Source organism: Macrobrachium rosenbergii, chromosome 19 (genome assembly GCF_040412425.1).
Source record: "Macrobrachium rosenbergii isolate ZJJX-2024 chromosome 19, ASM4041242v1, whole genome shotgun sequence".
Classification (NCBI taxonomy): Eukaryota; Metazoa; Arthropoda; class Malacostraca; order Decapoda; family Palaemonidae; genus Macrobrachium; species Macrobrachium rosenbergii.
The window spans coordinates 1768410-1786095 of NC_089759.1; the positions used below are offsets into that span (position 1 = coordinate 1768410).

The 17686-nt window shown below is 42.6% G+C and overlaps 1 protein-coding gene across 1 annotated transcript in view; it reads left to right on the plus strand.

The window, feature by feature from the left end:
• LOC136848546 (uncharacterized) overlaps positions 1-17686 on the plus strand; it is a 401222-nt gene that overhangs the window by 59649 nt on the left and 323887 nt on the right. Inside the window, exons 3-4 of the mRNA XM_067120822.1 lie at positions 5893-6000; positions 14803-15029. Of these exons, the coding sequence (XP_066976923.1) occupies positions 5893-6000; positions 14803-15029 (335 nt within the window). The remainder of the gene's footprint in view (positions 1-5892; positions 6001-14802; positions 15030-17686) is intronic.

A 17686-nucleotide genomic window follows, 5' to 3' on the forward strand; every position in this document is an offset into this window, starting at 1 on the left:
GATTTCGTCTGATGAGGATGTTTCGAGCGCCCAGCCGCTCTAAGGAGAGAACCTTTCTTGCTCCTGTGAGGAAGAAGAAGGCGTCCCCTCGCCCATCGTCTTCCCATAGGATTGTCTCTCCTCCCAGACATGATTCTTCTCCTTCTAAGAAGATTTTGTTGGAGATGCAGCGGCAGTTGTCTTCTCTTATTGCAGAGAAGGACTCTGCTCCTCGTCGTCGTGGCAAGGACTTGACTTTGCCTGTCAAAAGATCAAGGAAGTCTCCTTCTCCTGCTCCGCTCGTCGTCTCTCCTTCGCCTGTGTCGTCGCTTTGTCGCCCTGTTAGCTCTCTTGCTCCTCGTCGTGACGCTCTTCAACATGACGCCGCGAGCTTCTTCCCGTGGACGCCGGTAGCCGCTCTTCAGGACGCTTCTGTGCAGGACGCCGACAGGACGCTCTTCCGGTATTTGGGCGTGACGCCAGTGTCGACGCTCTTCAGGCGCTCCAGGACGCTCCTCAGGACGCCCTTCGGTTGCTCTTCAGGACGTTACGGAGCATTCCATTTCGTCTGAGAAAAGAAGATCTCTTCTTCGTATTGGACCTCAAGGCCTTCGTTCCCTAAAGTGTTGGGTGACTCGTTGCTTCTCCGGCTGTGGCGGAGAGGTGTCTGCCGATTCGATCCTGCTGAAGTCGAGCTCGTCTGCTTCCTCTTCTTCCGATTATCAAGTTTTGACCGCTTGCTTAAAGACTTGTTCGGGGACAAGTTTAAACCTTCTGCTCCTCTCTCTCCTCCTTCTCAGTTAGCTTCTTCCAAAGCTAGGAGAGCGCCTGGTTTTTGAAGATGACTTCTTCGTTGGCGACCAAGAGGGCTTTCAAGAAAGTCAACGTGTGGATGGAGGAACGGAAGTCCCATGGCAAGACCTCTTTTCGCTGTGCCTCCGTCTAAGCTTTCAGGCAAGGCTGGTATGTGGTATGAGACGGGAGAAGATCTCAGCCCTAGAGTTCCTTCCTCTTCTCAAGGGATTTTACCAGTCTTGTCGACGCTCCCAGAAGGTCTCATCTGCCTACTGCTAAGGTTTCTTGGACCTTGTCAGAGACTGACCATCATCTCAAAGGTCTCTTCCGCACCATGGAGGTGTTTAATTTTTGGACTGGTGCTTGGGAGCCTTAGATCTTAAGCTTCGAAGCTCGGATTCTATTACCCTGGGGGAGCTCTCTAGTGTCCTTAACTGTATGGACAAGGCAGTTAGGGATGGATCTGAAGAACTGGCGTCTCACTTTGGTACGGGCCTCTTAAAGAAGAGGGCCTTGTTTTGTGACTTCACAGCTAAGTCTGTCTCTCCTTCGCAAAGGGCAGAGTTATTATTCGCTCCTTTGTCTAACCATCTGTTCCCCAGTCTTTGATTCGGGACATTTCCGCAAGTCTTAAGGAGAAGGCCACGCAAGATCTGTCGGCTCATTCTTCTAGACGCGTCCTCCAGCTCCTTCTTCTTCTTCTCTGCTTCAGTTTTGTCCTCCAGGAAGAAGAAGCCCTTTCGTGGAGGAACTTCTTCCTCTAGATCGTCTCCAGCGAGGAAGAGGTTTCACTAGAGGAGCGGCCCCCTCTAAACCTAGGGAAAAAGTGACTTCTTTCACCTCCAGACACCTGTAGGAGCCAGGCTTCTTTATTTTGCGGAGCCTGGAGAACAAAAGGGGGCGGACGCATGGTCACTAACTGTCATAGAGAAGGGTTACAAGATCCCCTTTCTCATGTTTCCACCCCTTTGCACGTCGCCCAGGGATCTGTCGCCGTCTTACCACCGAGAGAAGCAACAGATTCTTTTGGACCTCCTGGAGCAGTTGTTAGAGAAGAGAGCCGTGGAACAAGTTCTGAAGTTGGATTCTCCGGGTTCTACAACAGGCTTTTCTTAGTCCCGAAACAGTCGGGAGAGTGGAGACCAGTCTTAGATGTCAGCGTCTTGAATCGCTTTATTTCAAAGGAAAGATTCAAGATGGAAACGCCCCAGTCGGTTCTAGGGGCTTTAAGACCAGGGGACTGGATGGTCTCTCTGGACTTACAGGATGCGCTACTTCCATGTTCCCATTCATCCTCAATCAAGGAAGTACCTGAGATTTGTGCTGGGGGACGAGTCTTCCAGTTCAGAGCTCTCTGCTTGGGTTTGTGCACAGCTCCCATGATCTTCACGGTGATCATGAAAAATGTTGCGAGGTGGCTTCACCTGGCGGGTGTTCGGTGTCATTCTACCTGGGACGATTGGCTCATACGAGCCTCTTCTCGGGAGAAGTGTCTGGAGGACCTGACTTTGACGCTGAATTTGACGAAGTCCCTGGGACTTCTTGTGAACCAAGAAAAGTCCCATCTGATCCCGACGCAGTCCATCGTCTATCTGGGGATTCAGATGGATTCAGTGGCTTTTCGAGCTTTTCCATCCCGAGAACGGCAACTGCTTTGCTTAAGAAAAGTTTCAGTCCTTTCTAGGGAAAGAAACATGCTCGGTGAGGGAATGGATGAGTTTGCTGGGGACCATTTCCTCGCTGGAGAAGTTTGTTTCCTGGGGAGGCTCCATCTCAGACCACTCCAGTTTTTCTTGGCGGAGAACTGGAGGGAAAGGAGAATCTGGAAGAGATTTTGACGATATCTCCTTTTGTCAAGGATCATCTGAAGTGGTGGTTCGACCCCTCAAAGCTTGCAGAAGGGGTTTCTCTTCAAACTTCAGAGCCCCGACCTAGTGTTGTTTTCCGACGCGTCCCAGGGAAGGATGGGGAGCAACACTAGGAGGGGAGGAAGTGTCAGGCACCTGGAGAGGGGAACAGGTGTCCTGGCACATAAATCTCAAGGAATTGGGTGCTATCTTTCTGGCTCTTCAATTCTTGAAGCCCAAGTTGCAGGCAGAATTGTCCAAGTCAATTCGGACAATACCACAGCTCTAGCGTACCTCAAAAAACAGGGGGAACTCGATCTCGTTCCCTGTTCATCCTAGCGAGGGAGATCCTGCTCTGGACTCATGCTCGGGGGTCACTATTCTCACGAGGTTCATTGCGGGAGTGGAGAATATCCGAGCAGACCTTCTCAGTCGGCAAAATCAGCTGCTACCGACCGAGTGGACTCTTCACAAGGAGGTATGTTTAGAGTTGTGGAGAATATGGGGACGTCCTCTAGTGGACCTCTTTTGCCACGCCCAGGACGGCAAGACTCCCCCTTTATTGCTCTCCTGTCCTAGACCCAGGAGCGTCCATAGACGCCCTCCTCTGGGACTGGAAAGGCCTCGACCTTTACGCTTTCCCCGATCCCTTCAAGATCCTGGGAGAAGTGATAAGGAAGTTTGCAACGTCAGAAGGAGCAAGGATGACTTTAATAGCCCCCTTCTGGCCAGCAGCGGATTGGTTCCCAGAGACCCTGTCCTTCCTAGTGGACTTTCCAAGAACGCTTCCATTGAGGGTGGACCTTCTCAAGCAGCCGCATTTCGAAAGGTTCCACCAAAACCTCCCGCTCTGAGTCTGACTGCGTTCAGACTATCTCAAAGCTGGCCAGAGCAAGAGGTTTTTCGAGAGCTGTGGCAAAGGCCATCGCCAATGCCAGGAGACCTTCTTCGAATAATTTCTACCAGTACAAGTGGTCTGTTTTTAGGAGATGGTGCAGGAGTAAAGGAGTTTCCTCGACCACGACCTCTGTACCACAAATAGCTGACTTCCTTTTTATCTTAGGCATAAGAATAAACTGGCAGTCTCGACTATTAAGGGTTATAGAAGTATGTTATCGGCAGTTTTTAGGCACAGAGGCCTGAACTTGTGCGACAACAAGGATCTTCACGATCTACTGAGATCCTTCGAGACTGTCAAAATTCCTCAACTCAGGACACCTTCTTGGAATCTGGATGTTGTCCTGAAGTTTCTTATGTCTAGTACTTTTGAACCTCTCTCTTCTGGCTTCCCTCAAGAACGTGATTTCGAGAAAGCTGTCTTCCTAACGGCTCTGGCGACTGCTAAGAGGATTAGTGAAGTGCAAGCAATTAGCAAACATATTGGCTTTAGGGGTCCTAATGCTGTATGCTCCCTAAATCCTTTGTTCTTAGCCAAGAACGAAAATCCTTCAAACCCTTGGCCCAAATCTTTTGAAATCAAAGGTTTGACGGAGATACTTGGGCAAGAGTCAGAAAGAGTCTTGTGTCCTGTCAGGGCTCTCAAGTTCTACTTAGCCAAGACCAAGGAAAACTAGAGGCTCATCGGACAATCTGTGGTGTTCGGTGAAGAGACCTGATCTTCCCATGTCCAAGAATGCCTTAGCATTCTTTTTAAGAAGTACTATTCGAGAGGCTCATTCCTCCTGCCTAGAAGGTGACATGAGACTTCTGAAAGTAAAAGCTCATGAAGTTAGAGCTATCGCGACTTCGGTGGCTTTCAAAAGAATATGTCTCTGAATGATATTCTTGGTGCTACCTTCTGGAGAAGTAATTCAGTGTTAAGCTTCGCATTACTTGCGGGATGTGAAGACGACATTTGAAGACTGCTCTTCGCTGGGACCATACGTTTCCGCAGACACAATGTTGGGAGAAGAAGGCAATACTCATCCTATCCTTTAGGGGTTAGGTAGTATTTTTTAATCTTGTTGTTGTTTATTTTTGGTTGTTGGGTGGCCATTGAGGTGGACGTCCCAATTTTTTAGCCTATGCTAGGTTTTTTACCTTAGATAGGGCGGTCAGGTGGTTGGTCGTTGCTCCTTCTCCCTCTCTGTATGGTCACATGATCTAGTCCTATTGTGGTCACGCCCCCTTGGACAGGTCATCTGGATCTCTCCAGCTTTATAGGTCCCTACCTTGCTGGAGACTCTGGATAAGCAGAAGCAGGCTTGGGTGACAGATAACCTCGAAGTCAGCTATGCTAACAGGTAAGGAACCAAGGCATCATTCGCCTACATTTATTTGTTCCCTAAATCCTATTCTGTCTCTTCCCACCTCCTACGGTGGGATTCAGCTATATATATATCTGGCAGGTAAGTGTCATGAACAAAATGATATTTTAATAATAAAATAAGGTTTGTTCATACTTACCTGGCAGATATATATATACTTTTAGTGCCCTCCCGCCTCCCCTCTTGAGACAGTGGCACTAGAAAATCTGAATAGAAAATGGGAATGGTTCCCGATTCCCACCTCCCAGCGGCGGGAATGAGTACTAACCACCTGGCCACACTGCGTGTGCGCAGAGTTTTGAAATTCTGTCGGATTTCGGAGAAATACAGCTATATATATATCTGCCAGGTAAGTATGAACAAACCTTATTTTATTATTAAAATATCATTTTTCTCTGGTATATCTAGCAATTTATACCTAGAAATTCGTGTTAGTATGGAATTTCACCGGGTGACACGGGGCCTTCCTCAGAAATAGATTTTTCCCTTGTCAAAATCCCTTTATTGTTATTATAATCTTGACACTGTTTGAAGAAATGTTATCTGAATAGCAAGTACCATCTCTTCCCTGAGTGATTTAGTATAGCAAATTAGAGGTTTGTTGTATGGTAGCTTACAAACTTTTATGTATCTGTGCTCTTCTAGTGCAGATTTCTTACACTGTAATTTCCTTCCTCCCAGCCCCTCTGATAGGATGCTACAAGTAAGTGCTTAGGTAGCTAAGCTTACAAATTGAACTTTGATCCATGTAAGACAGTGGGGTAGAGGTGTAAAAAAATTCCAGGATTCCTTTGCCTGTTGGGGTACTTAGTACCAGTCTAATTGCATCTTTATGGCATAAAGCATAAATAGAATAAGAGGTTTGTATCAATAGAATATGAAAATGTTTTCAGTTTTACTTTGAGGGTTATCACAATTTATGCATATCACTGTAGAATTTAATTGACTGACATGTGGGCTGGGAAACTGGAGAAAATTAAGTTGTTTTATGAATTTTGTTGCAGGCATCATAGCTGAAGATGTAGGCTTATCAGCAAATGAGTCAAAAAGTCCCTCGTCACCATGGATGGGGTCTGTTACACAGAAAACTTCATCTCTTCCATTAAGCACAGGTGAGTGTTATTGTATGAAATGTAAACAATTACAATATTCATGGATGTGTCTTAAATATCTTATTACCTGTAGCATTGTCTACTATGCGTCACCAGTTTGTTTACATCACCAGCAAGAAGCTTGATGCATTTCTCAAACTATGCAGGATTTTTGGTGTACTGTAGTTCTTTCATTGTGTTGAGAATGTCTTTGTCATAAAGTAAGGCAACTTCTGAAGCTAGATATTGCATTGTTGATTAATGTGGAAAATGTTTGGTGACTGAGCTAGATGGTCACACGAAATGCCCTGTGTCTGTGTGACTTGGATTGTTGTCCTAAGAGTAATGATTGGCCTATTGATGCGGTGAAAGCATGTATTAGATAAAGGAATAAGAGAGAAGTAGATAGAAGCAGGAAGCATTCGTAGATACTGGTTAAAGATGTTTGCCTTATTGGAACTCTGTAACAACCCTACACACCTGTGTCTATTTCCAGTCTGCCTACCATTCTTTTTGTATTCCCTGGTTCTTCTCTCCAAGCTTATACTGTGTTAGTTCAGTGACTGTCAGAGAGAGCTGTTTAGGAGGGAACCATGTTGTGCTGGCAGTTGGAGGGATGTACCTGTCACTTCCTTCTTGGTTGCCTCCACCCTCAGTCAGAAAAGTTAACCAGTTTTGCAAAGTGCAAGTAGGTTTCCTGCCATCTTCACTTATCCAGATATCTTCACGGCACTAGACATTTCTTTCCAGCCTCCATTTTCTTTCACTGTGGCTTTTTCCTGTATTGGAACTATTTTTTTCCACCTCTTCCAATACTCTTAGGGCTCTTTTTCTCAACCATCTATGTTGGTATACTAGGTTTTTCCATGATGAATACAAGGGCTTCTTGTTTCACCTGTGCATCAGGTGCATTACCCTCCTGCACTGTACCTCCTTGCTTTACATCAGAACAAAGTGGTCCATCCCTTTCTTTTTGTTTTCCTTCACAGGCCTCTGATGTTCATGTTTTGTTGGCTGTGAGGGCAGCTCAGCACCAGATTCTCAGCGTTTCACACCTCACAGAACATCTGTCAACACACCAATTGTGACTTGACTGATTCAAGTCTTGTGCATCTAGTTCACCAGCTTGTGTCCCAGGAAGTTTCCCTTCAACATCTGTCTCAAAGCTCCTCCCCTGAGACAGCTGCCAGTAGATGATAAACTGAAGGCTATTGTGGGTTAAATTTATGCATCCAGTTTGCAGCCACATATTGCTATGCAACCTTAGTCTTCTCAAACCGACCCTGTTTCTGATTTTGAAGATGACTTTTTTTTTTTTGTCTATTGTTCTTTGTTAGACAGATGTGCAGAGTTATATCCTGATTTTGTCCATAGTTTTTATTTTCAGGATTTCAGATCATTCATTACTATTGGATTTTATGCCCTTTTGAGAGCTATGCCTAGCTAGACAGGCCTGTGACAAACGGTGTTAACGCTATGTTAAAGGTGAATCAGGATATACTTACAGCTAAGGCTTATTCATCTGAGGACCCTCCTTTTCACTTCTACTCTTCTGAAGCATGGACGAGCAGTCTTACCACATGGGGCAATGCCATCTTTCCATTTTTTCCCCTCAGCAGATGCTGAATTCCTGCAAAAAGGAAGTGGGAGGGATCAACCAAGGCTTCTCGGCTGTCTGCAAATGTGGAGCAGCTTCGCTAAAGCCCTTTAATGGATTTTTCTGATATGTCTTGGGTGCTAAAGAGGAGAATGTTAAAGATGTAAGTTTATTGTTTCCTGTGGAAAAGTTAAGTATACCTTAGTTTTACCAGACCACTGAGCTGATTAACAACTCTCCTAGGGCTGGCCCGAAGGATTAGACTTATTTTACGTGGCTAAGAACCAATTGGTTACTTAGCAACGGGACCCACAGCTTATTATGGAATCCGAACCACATTATAGCAAGAAATTAATTTCTATCACCAAAAATAAATTCCTCTAACACTTCAACAGCCGGCCGGAGACTTGAACTCGGGCCTAGCGAGTGCTAGTCCACAGCTCTACCGACTCGCCCCAACGAAGAGTTTCCTGTGGAACATCAGCATTCAGGCAACAAGACTAAATTTAGAGTTTTTAAAATGTCTCAACAGACTTTTATGGGTGGCATTGGTTAGACAGCTCTTGCCTGTGCTAGTGTCTCAACAGACTTTTATAGGTGGTGTTGGTTAGACAGCTCTTGCCTGTGCTAGTGTCATTCTGAAAAGAAAGGAAATTTTTGCTTGTCCTTTTCCAATAATATCACTCTAGGGCAAAAGGCCATGTTGATCCTCACCCCGCCAGGATCTACATTGTTTGACTTCTAATTGGTCCACAGTATCGTAGACAACAGAGCCAGGAAAGAGACCAGACAACTTGTTGTGGTTATAATTTATCTGAGACTTGGCCCTTTTGAGATTCCACAAGGAAATTATATCTTAAGAAGAAGCTTACTTCTTCTAGACCAGTCAAATACTTCATCTTGCCCTCAATTCCTAGTAGGTGGGAGATTCACTCTCTTCTGCCAATTTGGCAAGGCTTCTTAAGCAGAACCTTGGTTGATGGAGGTACTCAGGGAGGGGTACTTGCTTCCCTCATGAAAATCTGCCTCTAGCAGTATCTCAAGTGGCATTCCCTATGTATCCTCAATTTGGAGGGGTTTTGAGACTTCTGAGTGGGAGTCACAAAATCATTAGTCAAGTCGACCATTGAACAAGTGACAGATATCTCGTTGGTTTCTACAACCCTGTCTTCCTAGTTCCAAAGGCAAAGTTAGGGTGGAGACCTATTTTGGATATTCCTCAAAATCTTCGTACTTTTTCCATAGAATCACCTCACTTTGTTCTAGCATCCATCCAGGAGGATGATTGGATGATTTCAGCTTACTCTGATGTCCCTATTCATCCTATTTCTCAAGTTCCCCTGCTTTGTTTTGAGTGGCCAAGTTTTTCAATTTTGAGCCTTGTGCTTTGGCATGTGCACAGCACAACAGGTGTTCTTAAGGGTGCTATTACTGGTGTCCAGGTGGTGTCACTCTTTTAACCAGAATTCTCCTCTATCTAGGAAGGTTTGATCCTCAACCTTCCTATGAAGTTAGAAATACTAATAAATACTCCAAAATCAATTTGGTTCCCTCCCAAGTGATAGCCTATTTGGGAATGAAGTAGTCTCAGAGTTTTTGTCTTTTTCTGTCAGTGATATAAGTAGAGTTACCTGCTAAGAAATGGTTGTTTTTTCTTGGAAACATGTCCTTACTGGAGAAGTTCATTGTTCCGTCTGAATGAGTGCTGGGACAGGTCTTCGGTCCCAGATACTCTGAGTCTGAAGTCTATCAAGTATCAAAATTATTCTTAGCTGGTGGAAGAACGAACCTTTACTTCTGACAGGCATCCCCCAGATGTAAGGAGCCTTGATATCATGTATGCAGAGGCATCGGAAGTGGGATGGGAAGCCCTTCTAAGAAACCTAGAAATGTCAGTGCTTTGGCCTGAGAAGGAAAGAGGCCTCCATATAAAGGACCTAGAACTTTCGGCTGTTTGAAGGAGCCTTATTCAAGCAGCAGATTTAGTCTCCAGGAAGACAATAGTAGTTTTTTCAGACAACACGGTGACCACCTCATACCTCAGTAAACAGGGAGGGACCAAGTCTTTTGCAAGACTTGAATTTTTTAATGGTGATGCAGTCCTGTCTTTTTTGCCACTTTTCTTGGACAAAAATCAGTGTGAAATGTAAATTTGTCCCTTATTCCTCTCATTATTCCAAATTGGACTTAGCAAGTGGTGTGTGAAGAGGAGGCCTTTTTATACCCAGTCAGAGCCCTGAAGGTCTATACAGTATATGCAGAATTAAACCTTTATGAGGAAAGGTACACAATTTATCCTGCAGTGTTAAGAATCCAAGTGTTCTTATGTTTAAAAGTGCCTTGTCTTTTCTTTATTCATTCTTCAGTTTGTCAAGCTCATAGTAATTTATACAAGCCTTTTCTACCTGTTCTCAAGGTAAAGGCATATGAATACAAGCTTTGGCTACATCTGTGAATTTTATTGTTACTGGAAAACATTTTCAATGAAGTGCAGTGGAAATCTAACCTTGTTTTTTAGTCTCACAACTTAAAGGACATGGAAATCACTTATGGAAATTGTCAAACATTAAGCCTGATACTGACACAATATATTAGCGTATGTTAATCAACAGTAGAGCGACAGTAGCCTTTACTGCCTACAAAAGTTATTATGCCTTTTACATTTCATTCCTTTGCTTTGGTTCTTCCTATTTACTTCTCCAACATCATTCACTTTACCTGCTCCATTTTCACTTCTTAAGTACAAATCCTTAAGTCAAACTTCATGGCTTAGAAAAGTGACCTAATTAACTTTAGTAATATTGCATTAATAATAATAATAATGCATTGCATCTTATGTAGCACTAGCAAGCAATACAGTACTTGAGGTTCGTAGAACCTAGCAACATTGCTTTACATCTTTTCATCTGCTACCTTGAGTCTAATCTCATTTAACCCTGTAACTTAATTCTTTTTATGCAACTTGAAGATGTTGGAGAAGTAAATAGGAAGAAACCAAAGCAAAGGAATGAAAATGTAAAAGGCATAACAACTTTTGTAGGCAGTGAAGGCGACTGTCGCTCTACTGTTATGAAAAATTATATTTTGACAAGCCCTTCATAAGTCCAGAATTGTGACTCAGTGGTTTTGTTAAACTGCTGTTTAAAAATAGTTATCTATAATAATAATTTCCAAGTGGCTCTTTCTTGTCCTCCCTGGGGTGACAGTGGGGAATCTGGGAATCCCGAAGGCTTCTGGGGCTTCCCAAGGCTTCAAGAAAATCTCCAGGCGCAATAGCCTTTGGGTTTCATATAAGTAACTTACCAAGTAATTACATAGTTATACTTTCAACTCAGGCAGCAGCCATCATTTAAAAAATTGCAGTAGCACCTCAATAGTTTGGTGTAGGTGACAAGCCTCACCCACTAATGGGAGTACTGGAAACGACTTAGCAGAAAACCTCATTCTGTTTCTGCTGGCTTTTGAGTAACATCAGAGGTTTGCTGCAGCTTCTGTTTACTGATTTTTTATTGTATGGCTGGATTTCATGAAGTATTATCGCTTATTTGAGGAGCCTTCAAGCTTTATTAGCTTACAGGATCATTTTTTTCTAGTTCGTTGGTTATTGTCTGATTCAAGTTCGCCTCGTTTCACTATTGTAGTGAAAGTTGCAAAACCAAATTAATGACATTTTCATATGGTTCTCATACAATTTGCTGTAAATGTAGCGGGCATAAATATACCAGGGAGAAAACTTATGCTAAATGTAATGGTTAGCAAGAGTAGAAGGCACTTAAATCTCAACTAGACGAGTTGAGAGAGGGATAGGAAAAGGAAAGCGGCCTCTAGAGCCGAGTAACGAGCTTCCCTTAAGCTAGACTTCTACCCTATGCTAGGTTAGAAGATAACTACTATTCCTTCCTCCCCCCTTCCTGCTTTTTCTCCTGCTACTAGCCCTCCTATTTTTAATCCATCTACTCCCTCACCTGGGTCCATTGCTTCTGACCCTTTCATAACAAGGAATTTAACATAGTAGTGAATACAGTGAATTGTGGGAGGTGGCTACTCGTCCCATCGGTTCTCTTAGACCTAGATCACTGTCATACTCCCCTAAACCTGAGAGAAGACATACCACTTTGTTCACCTTCGGAGTGCTTAAGAAAAGAGAGCTCTGGTGCTCCTTTATCCTAAGGGAGTTACCCAGACTCAGAAATCAGCCCTTTTGTTCTTGCCCTTAGACCAGCATCATGTCTTCCCTCAGGACACAGTTAAGGGAATTACATCAGATTTGCAGAAGAAATCTACACAAGGCTTGTTGGCCCAGTCATCTAGGCATTCCAAGGATTCAACTGCTTTTCAAACTAGGACTACCTCACCCCTCCAGCAACACCCTTTCGTGTAGGAAGTTCTAGAGCACCAAGCCAGTACTAAAATGTGAGAAGGAAGTCCTTCATGTACCTGTAGGAGCCAGACTTCCAGAGTCTTGGGAGAAGTGGCTGAAAAGAGGAGCGGACCCTTGTCTCATTAAAGTTCCGAAGGAGTTCTACCTCATCCCGTTCCTGGAGAGCTCCCCATTAGTCGCTCCTCCCATCCCGTTGACAGCGTGCTCGGTAGGCTGTGAGAGACATTCGGCCCTTTTGGAGGAAGTTTCCTCCCTCATCCAGAAAAGGGCCATAGAGGAAGTCGAGAACACCAGCACGGAGAGGTTTTACAACCGACTCTTTGTGGTACCGAAAGCATGGTGGGGGTTTGGAGACCAGTCCTCAATGTAAGTGCCCTCGATTAGTTTGTCCTGAAGACAAGATTCAAAATGGAGACACGTCATTCAGTCCTTTCATCCATTCACCAGGGTGACTGGATGATAACCTTAGACATGCAGGACTCATACTTTCACATTCCTATCCATCCAGTTCCCAGGAAATATCTAAGGTTTGTCATCCAGGACAAGGTGTGCCAGTTTCAGGCCCTTTGCTTCAGCCTTTGTATAGCTCCTCAAGTATTTATTCGAGTCCTTGCTCCTCTCTCAAAATGGCTCCACTTAGTAGGGATCAATGCCAGTCTTTACATAGACAGTACTGGCTGCTTCAATCCCCGTCGAAGGACAAGTGCATGAAGGACTAACACAAGATTCTTCCTCTTACCCAGAGCTGGGCCTTCTTATCAATCTTCAGAAGTCCTAGTTGACTCCATTGCAAGAAACCCTCTATTTGGGGATGACTGAACTCTTTGATTTTTCAGGCTTTTCTACCTCCCAAGAGAATTTCCAACTGCTTTCAGACAGTATGCAATTTACTAGCCCTTTCGTCTTGCTCGGCTCAACAATGGATGAGCTTACTGGGGACTCTGTCATCCATAGAGATGTTTATCAGATTAGGCAGAGTTCTTAGATACTGTCTAAATAGGACAGAAAAGGTCAGGGGTCCATCTAGTAACCTCTGGTGTTCAGTTAAGAACCCTTCTCATCCTCTGTCAAAGAACGCCTTGTCGTTCTTCCTGAGGGATATGATTAGAGAGGCACATTCTTAGATCCAGGAGGACATTTTACCAAATTTTAAAGTGAGAGCTCATGATATTAGAGCGGTGTCAACCTCTTTAGCTTTCAGACATATATTTCCTTGTAGCTTTCAGACATATATTTCCTTGACTTCCATTATTCAGTCTACGTACTGGAAGTGCAGGTCTATTTTCACCTCTCACTATTTGAAGGAAGTGGAAACAGTGTTCGATGATTGTAGTACCTTGGGGCTGTTATCGGTGGTTGGCATACTATTGGGTGAGGATTTATAGGAAGCACCTTTTCTCCTATCTTTTTGCCTTGGTGTAGGGTTTTTGAGTTTGGGGAGCCTTGGGGTACAAGGTACCTGGAGTATACACCAGTCTTACTGGATAGGTTGTGGTATTTTTTGCAAGTGCTTTCAGAGTAGGTGACAGCGGTCTGGTTTTTTAATCTTGGTAATGTGGCCAGGGCAAGGGCACATTTTTATATTCTCTGCTGCCATCAGACATATCCTTGGCTGCAAAGCTCCCACTTAAGTAGAGGCGACCCATGGCTCAACAGCCACGCCACTACAGGTTAAGATGAGCACCAACCAGAGGCAGTACTCACCTGCAGTAGCTCTCTTACCAGGTAAGAAAACAAGAAGCATTGCAGTCAGTGCTGGCAAATTTTTTCTATTTCAAAGTCATTACCATGCTTCAATGTTTTGGAGTAAAATATGTCCATGTATCCCACCTCCTTTCAGTGTGGGATTCAGCTGTGTAATTGCTTGGTAAGTTACTTATACAAAAATTACGTTTTATGATAAAATTAAGTTTCAAATATACTTACGAAGTAATTACAGAATCAGAATCTGCCCTCCCCTCTTATGGACATAAGGGCACAAATGAATTGAGCTTACCTGTCAGGTTGTTTTGCATGTTCCCCGATAATGGGTGGGAGCTGTCACCTAGACGAAAACAGAAGAAACATTATCGCAAATTTTTAAGAAGTTGGCACGCAGTTTAGAAATGTTAGGTATGCAGTTACCTGGTAAGTATGTATGAAGCTTAATTTTATTATGAAAATGTCTTTTTTTATGGAGAAGAAATCGGGGACAAAAGGCTTCAAAGATTTCTTTAGGGGAAGCCCATGTTCTTGGAGATGAATTCCAGAGGCCTCTTGGGCCTCTGAAGGCTTCAAGATGATCTCCAGGCTCTGAAGCCTTTGGATTTTTTTTATGGAGGAGTGGGTTTTGGTCCTTCCTAGAGACGAAAGGCTTCGAAGATTTCTTCGGGGGAAGCGGATCCAACAGGAGCTGAAGACGGCCTTACAGGATCCTGGAGTCTTGAAGAATTTAAGAAGACATAATGCAATGGGCATTTCTCCAGGAATGCTCCAAGAGCTTAAAACTGCTTCAAAGGATCTTGGAGTCATGGAATGTCTTCAAGAATACATTTTAATCCAGTTATTTAACAACTTTTTCAGTGTGCATTTAAGCAGGGAGTCCTTCAAGTGCCCTCCTGTCCCTGCGCAGCGTAGCATGCACCTCTCGATAGTATAGTAATAATGCTCGTTGCTGAGCATCTGACCTAGATGTAGGACCATTTTACTTTTATCTGAATAATAATTTCTTTTGCTTCTGAACTATGTGGGTGCCATTTTTTAATTTCCTTTACATGTAGAGTCTGTGGTACATTATTTATTAATCATTCACATGTAGATTGATTTTTTGTTTTGCAGTTCAGACCCCAATTTCTAATTTTTTCAGGTGGATCAGAAGGATCAGAATCAGCATTAGGTTTGCCAGTACGTTTGTCTGCAGGAATAGGAAGCACTGAGGCTGGTGACATAGGAAGAGTTGATTCAGTCCGTGAGCTCCTTAGTTTGCCTCAGTCACTTGATTCAGCCCTTCGACTGAACATGGCATTGCAGAAGAGGTTCCGTGATAGAATTCTGGCTTTAGAGAGTGTCTTTTTAAAAAATATTGAAAATCAAGTAAGTACTATACTGAAAGATATAGTTGTACAGTGCTCCCCCATTTCTATGTGGGAATAGGTTCCAGAACCTATCATGGAAATGCAAAAATCCCCTCTAAAAATGCTTATAACTGGCTTACAACTGCCAAATATCTTGTACCCTTAAACTAAAATGCTTATAACTGCCTATTTTAACGTTTCACTGCTTAATTTGATAGTTCAAAGAAAAACTGTACCTTGAATTATCATACTAAAACAATTTAATATAATTTCAAACAGAAAATACACCACAAATCATCATCCCAAAACACCCAGAGTAACCTTACATTACAGCACTCTCCTACTAGTGTTACTCTTAAGTAGGCTATATACACCCCTAAAATGCTTGTAACTGCCCATTTTAACAATTCATCACCAAACTTGACAGTTCAGACAAAAATATACCTCAGACTATCATCCTAGATCACCCTAATATCATTTTAAGTCATGTTGCAAAATTAAGTTCAAGCCTACAACTGTTACTCTTACGTATCCCCCATCATTCAGACACGTACGTTCTCTTTGGCCTATGTAACTTTTTGCATTATTCTGCTCATGTCGTATGTAATGCACTGGGCGTATATTTTACGTATATTTTCCTGTGTTGTAAGATGATTTTGAAATTATATTTACTGTATAGGTACGTCTTTTAGGATTAGACCATATCTAAAATATGTGGGTAGTTTAGATCGACCGGACATGTATGTACCTCCAAACAGAATGCTAGGTTTGACATATTTGACAGTTTCACCCTCCCCCCTAAGCTCTCTCTTATAAACACAATGTGGTAGGGTAGATATAGCAAAGTCCAGCGTTCTTTGCAGTTAAGCCCCGCCCACGGCTTACGTCACGACCATCCCTTAGAGCTAATTGGCTGGCAATAGTTTCGAAAAGTTGGTTAATCTGTGGCTCTTTTCATGTTCATTAATATTGCAATGGTTGTTGTACCGAACTAAATTATGGTCTGCAGATTATCAAAAGGAAACATTATATTATCCCCTGAAATAAAATCGTAATACACATCTCAGTAAAGGTGGTTAAAAAAGAGGAAAATATGAACAAAGTCAGGAGTGTTCCGTGATGCTGCAGTGTTGTGTTTAGTAAATGAGGTTCACCTGAATACGGAGGTGACACAGGGAATGTCTGCATTCGAATCGGTGCACTTGAATCACTGGGCAATAGTAATTACCGTCTGATATTGTCAGTCGTGTTCACCATTGTAAACTTAAACACAAAGACTTTCTCAGACCTATGTAGACTGATATTTCATATTGGTTTCAGGAAATTTTACTGTATTTTAACAGTCATAAAATCGATTTCATTGCACTTGTTTACACATTCGGAGGGATGACAAGCAGTGACTGCACTCTACAAAACCTGTATATGACTATGTTTAACTTGAAGTTTTACTGTATAATAGGCTGTATGAGTAGTATTGGATATAATTTGCTGAGAATTTTCTTAAGGATGTTATCTTCTTTCGAAATAACAGGATCATAAAAATGGACGTAGACCTATTAATATGTCCTATGTCTTTTTGTTGGTTTATGCAGCTTATGGTGTTTGGATTATAGGCCTATCTTATACTCAGTCGCTTTATTGTGGTTATTCATATTTTTTTTATGGTGCTTGTAGTTTTGTCTTCGAAAACTTTTCATATGGTGACCTAACATTGCAGAATAAAGATAGGCCTATTCATGAAATACTGGTGTAAAGAATTATCTGCCTACTCTTGTCAATTGAAATGTAGTCATTTGTTTTAATTAAAAGTAATTGAGATCTTTATGAATATAGTCTACGCTAGAATATTCTCCTAACAATAGAGAGAGAGAGAGAGAGAGAGAATATTTACTGGTTCATGTATCCTTTTGTCCAACAGTGTAACCTATAATAATGCCCCCAAAAGCAAATGAATATCATGGGCTACTCGCAGACTGGTTTGGATCCTCTCATACATAACTTTTTCAGCTATCATTTATTTTTTCTTATTTCGTTAAGCATCTTGTGATGCCTTCTTACCATAGCCTTCATTTTCACGGAAATGCTACAGCAGCCTTATATTTACTCATCAGAGTAATATAATTTGTTATCCCTTTTGTAAATATTTTTTCAATATATTTCATTGAGAGCAGTTTGATAGTTGTGTGTAAGGCTGAGACGGTCGTATGATTGATCTGTGTGTGCCATTGGCTACGTGCCCATAAGTTTTACTTTTATTCTCTGTGGTATAAGTGGCGTTACAATACTATGGCCATCTACGCATGTCTGTGCATGTGCACTTGCTTATACGTGTACATTCCACTTTATATTATGCATTATGTATCGTGGAGTTGAAAGTACTATATTAATTAAAAGTTACTCTATTTCCAGCAGATACGGGGAGAAAACTATTTGCGATAAGAAATTGATGTGTAGGTCCATGCCCTGTCATGTTCTCAAAATATAAGACTGTGTGGTCCTATGACCTGTCATTGCCTCAGTATATAAGAAATTGATATGTAGGTCAACGACCTGTCATTGCATCAAAATATAAGAATTTGATGTGTAGTCCTATGACCTGTCATTGCCTCAAAATATAAGAAATTGACGTGTAGGCCTAATCTCTCAATGATATTAACATTTGACATGGCTGCGTAA